This window comes from Sinocyclocheilus anshuiensis, unplaced genomic scaffold (genome assembly GCF_001515605.1).
Source record: "Sinocyclocheilus anshuiensis isolate Anshui unplaced genomic scaffold, SAMN03320099.WGS_v1.1 scaffold1485, whole genome shotgun sequence".
In the NCBI taxonomy this organism is placed as follows: Eukaryota; Metazoa; Chordata; class Actinopteri; order Cypriniformes; family Cyprinidae; genus Sinocyclocheilus; species Sinocyclocheilus anshuiensis.
The window spans coordinates 144,313-155,569 of record NW_015544210.1 but is presented as its reverse complement, the minus strand read 5'-3'; the positions used below and the strand labels follow the sequence as shown (position 1 = coordinate 155,569).

Below are 11,257 nucleotides of genomic sequence, written 5' to 3'. Positions count from 1 at the left end.
TGATATATGATATATTAAACATAAAACGTTGAATACTGATATTTGAAATGATTTAAAACATGAAAAAAAAAAAAAAAGAAAAGAAAGAAAAAGCTGAAATGTGAAATTAAACCGCCAGCAGGTGACAGCAAATCCCTCTTAATAAGTGAGTCATTTTTGCAAAATACTCGATAATGTCAAATCGCACATCGTTAAAACAACAATTACGATATTATCGCAGACGATATATAGCGCACACCCCTAGTTATGACCACGTCTCTTAAATAAAAGCTTGCAGATGGATCCACACATCTCACGTCTCGTCAGCCCCGTTACAGGAGGGAGGCAAAAATGGGATAGGCCTATCATTCTCAAACTAGTTGTTTTTAATTAAAGGAATTCGTTATTTAGAATAATAAGACATTTGGGCTGTTACCAGGCAAATTAAAACAGTATCAACAAAATTCATATTTGCAATGCAGAGGAAACACAGAAGCTTCATCTGTAGTGGCATTTAGATTACACACTCTATAATGCAGGACATGAATGCATTTAACCTGCAGTTACAAATGCAGAAATAATGTTTTGATATATAAGACATAAAATGTTGAATACTCATTTGAAATTATATATTAAAAAAAAATCAAGTTACTTTACATGTGAAATTGAAACCGCCAGTAGGTGTCAGCAAGTCACTGTTGATAAGTGAGTCATTGCGATTGAACCATTTAATTGAATCATTTAAACGGTTGATTCATTCAGGAACAAAACACCTTCATGTTGCTCAGAGACGCAAAACTGTGCTATGCTGGCTGTGTTTGGAATTATTTTTGTTGTGGAAATAGAGCAAAAACAGGCGATATGGTGTCTAAAACGCAAGTCTCTTAATTAACTTCTTGTTTATTGAACTGTTGTAAAGAAATCTATATGTAATCATGCTGATTTTTTTAGAAAAAACGGCATTCTTCGTTTAATATTGATTTACTATATGAAATTATATAAATATATACATTTTTTGCCCCTAGATCTTCAATTTTGTGATCATTCTAAATGCATTTTAGCAGTCTGAATCACGCAGTGAAAGAACACACTCTAAATGCGTGCACGTTAGTCTAATCTACTAGACTCAAAGGCACTCTGCAGGAGTGTTTTGTTTGGTTTTTGGCAAAATATTGATAATGTCAAATCGCACATCGTTAAAACAACAATTACGATATTATCGCAGACGATAAATATCGCACACCCTGCACCACTGTCTTTTTGGCTAATTTGTGCAAAACCTCTTGCTAAACTGTAAACTATTTACCTTACCTCTACATGCTTGCGAAGGGTTGATGTCGAGATTTTATAAGCTGCTAGTTTGGTCTCCAAGGCAAACACAGCTTACACTGCATAATAGAGCTTAAATATGGCCAGGGGTTCACTTTCCTTTCCTTCAAGTTCAATTTCATCAGAATACGACGGGGTTTAGTTTTCAGCTGGGTCTGCACCATAACGCTTGTCTTGTCCGTCTGCATCTTTCTTGTGATTTTAGCACCAGTTTGTTCTCCTTGCCCATTATTTACTGCAGTAGTTTCCAGGGAGCGATTTTTTTTTACTCAGTAATTAATTACACATCTTTTAAAATGTACAAAACTTAAAACTAAATATACTTAAGTAAAAGTAAAATTACTAAAGATTTTAAAAATGACTTTAAAAAGTAGAAGTACACAAAAAAACTACTCAATTACAGTAACGCGAGTAAATGTACTTCGTTACTTTCCACCTCTGCTTAATTGTCCTAAAATGATAGGACAATTGTCATTGTAAAAAAATGTATAGAATTGCATGAAATTGTATTAACTGTCATGAAATTGTAATAATGCGTAATGGCTGCAAAACTGCAGGAATTACTTTTCTGTGTTTTATCTTTAAAGGGCTCATATGATGCTATTTCAATTTTTCCTTTCTCTTTGGAGGCAGCGCAGAGTAACGCGTCGTGTGTGTGTGTGTGTGAGGGGAACAGGGTCACATCACAGGAGAGTGAACTGTCTGTCAGAAATCATAGCACGTCAGCTGTCTTAACCGCGGCTTGTGTACTGCATCATCACTGTGTCTGTCACGCGACTCTGTTGCCCTTTCGGGCTTGAACTGATGGTAAAACTAACGACATTATTAACTGTCTTGATATTTACTTTGAAAGATGAAGCTCGCGATTATGGTAAGAGGCATTACATTTCCGACGCGTGCTTGTGGTGTTCGGCCAATCACAATGCACTGGGTCAGCTGGCCAATCAGAGCAGACTGCGCTTGTCAAAGGAGGGGGCTTTGTAGAAAACGAAGCGTTTGAGAGAGGCGGGGCATAGAGGACCTACAATAATGTACAGTATTTGAAAAATAATGTGTTTTTTGAACATTAAAGCATGTCAACATATTCTGCTACACCAAATACACAAAATAATGAGCTTTAAAATAGCATCATATGACCCCTTTAAATTTTGAGATGAAATATGACCCAAAATCCAACCCAAACTCACAGAACACTAGCAATGAATATTTTGCTGATCAGGAAAACCAGTTTTATTTTTATAACTCTGAGGGATTACGTATATGGTTTATGGAAACTTTCACATATGCCGTACGCATCACAAGCAGATAATTGCATTTGGTCAAACAAATTTCCCTGATGATGGAATTACGGTTTTGAAGAACAGCTTGTGAAAATCATTAGCAGACCATTGGAGAATCCTGGCTAAGTCTTGGCCAAACCTGTGACTCGAATGGTTTACAGTAGAGGAGACAGCGGTTTCTGTTACGTGATTGGGTGCCGGGTGGACGGTGCAGATTACATTCAGACAGCAGGTAAAGAATTCATTCATTTTCATTTGCACTACTTCAGATTATATTTTAAACGTCTACCTGCTTGTGCTCCACAGAATAAAGAAATGCAAATAGTTTAGAACAACACGAGAGTTTATGCCAAAAAAAAACATTTTTGGTTTATTTAAAAAAATATATATATATATTATGGCAACACACTTTCAATGGGTGTTTATGTGGCAAAACATTGATATACACAATTATGCCCAAGTACAGACCTAAAAATTACATGTTAACATGAGATAAAATCACTTGGTGGACTTGAAAAGGTATATCCAATATTTCAACTCCTGCAATGTCAAACCAGTAAACATAGTAAAATTTGCATAATATGTGCAACAATACCATAGAGCGACCTTTTACATTGAGAAAAATCCAAAAACATGAATTCCAAGCTTATTTGACTAAAAAACTTACCTCATTTTAACAGCTCAAATAAAACACAAGCTTTACATTCGTTACTTTAAGTCTAAAACAGTTCAGCGTTACGTTTTCACTTTAACCCTTGTGCATCAATTAAAAAAAGTTACACATACTGTAGGTCCATAAAGGACAAAAAAAAAAAAAAGTCTACTTTCAGTGACGTCGATTTTTTTTACCAGCATTAGCTCTAATCATAATTACCAAACATTTATTCATTTTCAGAATTTTAACCTTTTAAACTGAGCTATCTTATCTCATGGATACACGAGCACAACATTACCATAAAACCCAGCCGGGCTCACGTTCCTGAAACCGGCTCCAAGATAAACGTGTCCCCGCTTTTTACGCCAAGACCTCTGCATCTCATCACTGCCGTTCAGAGCGGCTTTAAGGCATCTCAGAGGCTGCTGTTCCAGAAGTTAATTAAGAAAGAGATCAAACAGGCACGCTGTCAGCTGCCCGCCTCTGATTCAATGAGAAGTTTCATCAGAATCAAACCAGCTGAGACATGCTTGACATGGCCTCCACGTTGTTTATTCAAGGTGATGCAGGGAGCACTTCTCACCAAAAATTGCGTTATATCATAGTATAAACGTTAAAAATAGTAATAATAAAGAATGAGTGCAAGCACTTAAACTGGTCAAATCTTAAAGGTCCTCGTTTTTTTTCACCTTGCAAACAAAGGACAATGAGCGACATCACAAAAGGCTTCACCTCCTCAGCAAGTGTGAACTTCCTTGAAGACCTGTGGGATCTCAACAATAGTGGCATTTTACATTCAAAGCAAGCCTGCAGACGCTGTACTGTGAAGGTCTTCTCAGAGTGTTTGAGCAGGAAAACAGCTGCTGCGTCTCATGTGGAGTTCAGCTCTTCTCTTCCACTCGATCAAACAGAATGCAAAAACAAAAAACAAAAAAAACGAATTCGATAAGTGGCAACAGGTGGCAATGCCACAACTGAGAAAAGGGATTCATCTTGACCTGACGTGTACTTGAAGTATGCAGACGACATGCTTTAACAAGATAACAAGAATCATTCATTTAAAAATAAAAGTCCCATGAAAACAATGTCCACCTCCACAAAACAAGACATTTGGCCCACTTTAAAGACATTAAGGATATTTTAAGGGCATTTTGCATTATTTTTATAACAATTACATTTTTAATTATTCTCATTAACACAAAGAGATATTATTGTTGTTACTGTATTGTAAAAAACAACAACAACAGCTGAATAGGCTACTACTTAAACTGTAAATGTGTTAAGCAAGTATGCATAATGGTAGAATTTGTTTATAATTATTATAAACAAACTGGATGTTTTTTGCATTACAGTGAGAATTTAAGGGAATATTGTCAAGAAAATATTCTGAATTGTAAAGTAAAAAACCGAATTGTCCGAAAAATTTTCATTTTAGTACTTTTTTTAAAACAATAAATTTATAGCAAATGGAAACACAGTACTTCTCTGCATGAAAGACTATGAAAAGCCTTAAATATACATGTAATTATGGCCAAAAGTCCACCAGCCAGAGCCAAACTACTCTAAACTACAGAACAACAACACGAGTCTTATGAATATTTCTGAACAAAGATCAATTTGCTTAAAGATCTGTGTTTGGTTAAATCCTTCAAGTCGATTCTGACAAAAAAAACATAAACTACTGGATAGTCAGACACAATTACAATACTAAGTCTTCTCATTCATAATTTATGAGACATTGTTTTCCCTTTTCTCCTGTTAGAGTGACATTTAAAAAGACCATGAAGTAAATGATTATGATAATATCATCAAGACGAGAATTTCCAATATGTTATGGAAAATCATCTAATCCAGTGAAACTGAGACATACCTAAAACATAATCGCATATACAAACAGCCCTGATGGCCACAGAGAGTCACACCTTCACGTTGCGCAGCAGGGGATATTTCTTCCCAGACTGTCTGTGATTAGCATATGAAAGACAGGAGATGATCCCCCTTGTCCCCGAGATCAAGCAGTGCCCTCAAGTACCTGTGAAATGTCTCTACCCTCCACCCTTTTATCTTTAAAGTCTTCATGCAAATGCTGCAGTTTCTTCTATGGGCCCCGAGGCCGTCCCGCACTCCTACAATGACCAAAGCTATCTCTAACAGTCAAAAACTAACTCGGAATTTCTGTTACACTCTTAAAAATAAAGGTTCTTTTGCGTCGATGGTTCCATGAAGAACCTTAAACATCCATGGAACCACAAAAGGTTCTTTAAAGTGGAAAAAGTTTTTTTTTAGATTATTAAAATGTTCTTCACGCTAAGTAAAAAGAATGGTTCTTTTAAGCATTGATCACTGAAAGGTACTGTGGGAACCAAAAATGGTTCTTCTATGGCATCACTGTGAAAACCCACATTTGAAACTGTTAGTTTTAAGAGTGTATAATCGAAGAATCCTAATGGGAACTTTGGCTGAACTCCAATATAAGGCAAAATAAACAGTAGATCTTTTAGAAAGCACAGTTCGAGTTGAACTAATAAAGTTTGTCACTGTAGGACATCAAAAAGACTTAAGAAATCCTTCAGGATTCTAAATGTAGTTCTGACTACAAAAGTAGCAAGACTTCCATATGCAAGTTCTAAAAATCGAAAACGAACAACAAATCTTGTAGAACTTTCCGTTTATCCAGGAGGATCTTGATCTGGATTTGACTGGTTACAAATTACGCTGGAAACTCCAGTAGAAAACATGTAAGCATATCCTCTTGGTTTTTTTTTTTCAGGAAAGACACACACGAACACTCCTGTGGTCACGTCTCCTGGGTTCAGTTATTCAGGAGATCCAAACAGAAACCTCTTTCAGCTATGGGTCACTCCACAGAACATCATGCACCACTTTTAATGGTCCTCCAAAGAGAAGCTTCAGGTCTAACATCTTACACCTCCCCAAAACTCCCTCCAGATAAACTCCAGCTCAGGCCAAGCATATTTCATTCAAGGCCACGCAGATGTGACGGTTCACTCCTGCTGGAGGAGGCTGCAGAGGAACCTATGCGAAGTCCAGTAAAACTCAACAGATGAGGATCTCACACAGTGGACTTTTTAGACATATTTATAGATCATACCTTGACTTTTAATTTACTTAGCACATCTTATTTCTTTTCGCTGGAATTTCAATTACGCCTACACGATGCGTATATTTAAATAAACTTGTACTTGACCGAAGCAAAGTGTAATTAATATTCAAGGAGTCTAAGTAGATGCAATTGATATTCAGCTCGTGTTTTACCTCATGACGTTACTACAAACACCCTGTCTAGTACAGATAAAAAGACAGACCCGTTTCTCCTTTCTTGGTCTCCTTTTACAGACTATTATGCAAATGTTATTTACAGGCCTCCTTACTGTACTCGAATTTCCGGAAAAAGAGGGTGGATCGATTCATTCATATAAAACATGAGTCTCTGCATGAGAGACTATGAAAAGTCTCTCATGCAGAGAGAGACCCCCCACAAGCACTTAAGTCTTGCATTTGCTAACACAAGGACTGGGAGGTTTGTGTAAACTCACATCAAACTCCACTAAATCCGGATTAAATCCAGATACGAGTCTCCGCGCAACTAACCCTCGCGCTGGTTTATAGTATCATGCACATCCAAGTCTAAACTATTTATGCACATATGAAGTTCCTGCTCCACGCAAGAACTAGAAACATGTTGTACTCCGCACGCTCGCGGAGGGATGCACGCATTCTTACCTTCAGCGATCAGTGTGAACGCCAGGAAAACACGCGCGGCGCTCGGAACTTTGCGCTCGCGTCTTCTCGTCCAGAAACCCATGGTTTAGGTCGATAAAGGCGACGGGTATTAATTAAAGGCTCAAACGTTCATGTATGTACAAATACTGCAATCGCAGGCTGTATAAACGCTAGAATCCAGTTTCCTCGAAGCGAGTCGGTCTTTCAGGAGTTCACACCGGTTAGTGCGGAGCTGTGGGTTTGGTTGGATGTGTCAGGCGCTCCATGCTGAATTCGCCAGAAATCTCCTCGAAATGGAGACAAAGAGCCCCTCTGAGCGTGTGTTTGAGCCAGCGCTGGGTCTGGAGTCGTGTTTCTCGGGTGGGTGGGCTCTACGGGGCTGAGGAAGGTGAGGGGAGAGCGCTGACACCAGTCTCTTACAGGTTACTCTCACTCTGTTCAAGTGACCGAATGCATTCATATTATAGCCACCGTTATTTAAAACAGCCGCATAAGTAGGCCTACTAAAGAATAGCTACTGGTCTCAAATAACGTGTTCTTCATCATGACTGCCCTCTGTTGGACCTTTCCAGATCAATTGTTTTTTTTTGTATTTTATTTTTTTATTATGCAATAGAAGAACAGCAAATACAATTACAAAGACAAGTAAGAACAAAAGACAATAAGGGTTACAAACAATACTCCAAAGCATACTATGTTAGCTTATAAGACTTACACCATGAAAGAGTCTTACATGCAATAGAATTATTCGAGTTTTGTTGCAGACCCGCAGCGCTCTGTGACGTCACGTGCGCTCTCGGAATGAACGGAACATTATTGGTACAGTGTAGCAATACGATTATAAGGAGTGCTCTTTGTTCTGTGTCCCTACCTGCAGCAAGATTGTTGTGGTCTTCTTTATTTGGTAATATCTCTTGGGTTAAAGCATGGAAACTGCCAAATAAGTTTTGTATCAATAACAAAATCAAGGAAGTGTCTTACAAAATACTTAATCGAATTTAAAAGATTTTGGAAAGATATAAGCTTAATATTTCGTATAGGCTACCTGTGAATTTTGTAGTCAAGAAAAAGAAACTATTTTGCATCTTTTTTTTTCATTGTATTTACACGAGATTATTTTGGTAGGATGTGGAATTCTATATCAACAGAAAAATAGAGTGTATGATAGAAATTTGTATATTTGATGTACATTTTTATACAGAAAACGAAAATTTGAAATGTAAAGAACAACATATTATACATTTGTTTATTTTGTTAGGGAAATTCCATATACATAAGAAGAAGTGGGCTCAATATAAACCAAATTTTGCACATTTTATAAATGACTTTAAATTATATGTAAATCTCTTAGAGCAAAAAAAAAACAAAAAAAGCATTGAAAACATGTAATGCTGTGAACGCATTGAACTTTATGTAATTTTCTTCCTTTTTTTCTTTTCTCTGGCAGCTAATAATGTTAATTTGATCATGTGAATATGTAATACCTCATGTTCTTGTGGCATTGAATTAATAAAGCATTTAAAAAAAATAAAAAATAAAAAACATGATTGGTTGGTTGACATAATGTTCATAATAATAATAATAATAATAAAAACATCAGTTGCATTGTATATATTATGTTATGGATTCAGTTCAGTGGAAACATTCTGTCTTATGAAGACTTGATGCGTTTTTACAACTTTAAAGAATTTCAGCAAGTTGTTAAAGCTATTCCAAACGGGTTGATGCACTTGTTACATAATCACCTCACTTTTGGAAGTGATGAAAGGAAACTTCCAGAGTTAATAGTTGATGGTATTGAAATATTTACGTCCTCTTGTAATAATAACAAAGACAAATGTTTCAATCAAAACATAAAATCTTTTGGAATGAAAGAATTCCGGACATTAATTGGAAAGCGGCCTGGTCAAATCCTTGCAAATTTAGTATTTTGAACAAAGTTAAAGAGGTACATTTCAAAATACTTGTCTTTTAGATTTTGGTCTGATGTTAGTGCCTTTTTATTTGTTCAAAGAAATGTTAATGACATGCTCTCATAATGTGTTTTTTGGACCTTAAACCACATAAACACATTTCATTACACCAAATACACCAAATACTGTTCTTTTTAGCAGCATCATATGACCCCTTTAAAAGATGTTATTTGCACTTATTCACACAAAAACAAAATGATTATGTCGTTAACTTTTACATTTTGCAAGGTGAATATTACATTCATAAACAAAAATGTGCAAAATGCATACCAATATGTAATTTACTTTTATTAGAAATGGAATCTTTGATCAAATTAATAACAAAAAGAATGACATAGTGTTAAATTTCATGGAGGAGTTTTTTTTTTCTTGTATTCTTCCCCCACTGTAGTCCTTGATTTTGTGGATGGAAGAAGATTTGAACTATGTTTAGTTGTTTATATGTATGTTTTTTTAAATTATTATTATTACTTATTTTATTTATTTATTTATTTATTCTTAAAGGAAGCAAAGTTTCCTTACTTGAGCAAAGGAAAACCAGTCTCCTCTTAGCTTATATCGAACTCCTCCGACATTCTTCTTTACAAGTCCTGGTACTTTTGTACTTCTAATTAGTGACCGTTGTTTTGTTTCGATCTCTCCGCTGCGCTTCACCGTTCGTGACTTCTGAGCTGCGCATGCGCAGCGCTGAACTCATACGTCATTCCCCCGGAGCTGCTTCCGTGTACAACAGTGAGCGCAAGCTACATTAAAGTGATTATTACGTTTTGAATATGGATATTTTTCTTACAAAAATGCATCGATTCGCTACAGGAGGCCTTTGTTCACCCCTCGAAGCCGTTGAGTTGAGTTGAGTTTGAGTTTATTTAACTTCTTTTGGACTGATGCATGCAACACCTGCTGAGTGGCATTAAACAGCTTGAAAGATCAAAGACAATTTTTAATATAACTCCGACTGGATTCGTCTGAAAGAAGAAAGTCATATACACCTAGGATGCCTCGGGGGTGAGGAATTTATGGGTTAATTTTCATTTTTGGGTGAACTAACCCTTTAAATGCTGTTCTTCTTTCTTGTGTATGTGGACTTAATTGTTAAAATTGATTGTAATGTTTATTCATTTCTTCAATAATATAAAAAAAACATCAGTTGCATTATAATTTATTTCATTGTAATTTTGTGTCTTTTTTTCTTGTCTTTTTCCTTAAAACTGTTTTATATACCATGTGGCTACACTGTTGTTGTAAAACATTTTAGGCCTATATGTGGCTATCATGACAAGAAAAACTAATGAATGTAATCAAAAGATGAATGTTAGTAACCAAACAGATGACGGAAGCCATAGGCTTCCATTGTATTATTTCCATACTATGGAAGTCAATGGCTACCGTCAACTGTTTGTTTTACATTTTTGGGTGAACTATTCGAAAAGAAGTAATTCTTTAAGTGTTTATTTTCAAGCATTTGCAATGTGCACGCTCAGGGTTCCTGCGATTTCCAAGTTATGGGAATGTAATAAAATGCCTTTCTTTCATTGAGCCACATTTTTGTCTTGGAACTTTCGTGCACAAAACAAGTGCAACTGTTTAAAGTTGCAATGAAATGAAAGAAGCAACAGATCTTCTCTTCCATACTGTGACGTACATCCAAGTGGACCAGATTATCGACAAAGAAAAATGCAGGGTGAGTTCAATTAATTGGTTGTTGTTTGGATTTTAAGATGTGGGCGTTGCACACAAGAGTGGATGCAGATGAATGCAAGCTTGCAAATTAAAGTGGACTAAATGGCCCTTTCCCAAATGGCATCCTAAGCCCTTGTGGTCTTCCTCGGAGTCCACATTTTTGTGACGTAATGCCACTTTGACTATTGGCAGAGTTTGCGGTGGCCATTGTAAGTCCACAAAACCACATGTTTACATGAATGCTGACTTGCATCGCTGCCCTATCAGACAACGACTCTGCAGGCAGCATTTGTGCACAAAGGAACCTCCCAAAACTGATTTAGGATGGGCTTCTGAGGCAGTATAACAGTTGAATGATCTACAAGAAAACAGAGAGCTTCGGTAATAACCAAGTGAATATTTAATTGCTACAATACTGATTTCCCGTGAGAAATGACATCAAAAGTGGAAAAAGTTGACCAGAAATGTACATGTACACACAAACTGACCAACAACCCCAACTTTCAGACACATCTTTATTTTTTAGCTCAACCTTCATGGAAAGGAACACACGAAGGATACATCTATGCTGCCTTCAAAGATGGATGAGATGAAGGTATCTCAGGTTGTGACACGAT

The 11,257-nt window shown here is 36.4% G+C and overlaps 1 protein-coding gene across 1 annotated transcript in view; it reads right to left on the bottom strand.

Moving 5' to 3' along the window:
• Window positions 1-7,518, bottom strand: part of LOC107697061 (inactive tyrosine-protein kinase 7-like) — a gene marked incomplete at its 3' end in the record, with an annotated part of 38,409 nt that extends 30,891 nt beyond the window's left edge. Inside the window, exon 1 of the mRNA XM_016497704.1 lies at window positions 6,988-7,518. Within this exon, the coding sequence (XP_016353190.1) occupies window positions 6,988-7,069 (82 nt within the window). The remainder of the gene's footprint in view (window positions 1-6,987) is intronic.
• Between the last annotated feature and the right edge of the window lie 3,739 nt (window positions 7,519-11,257).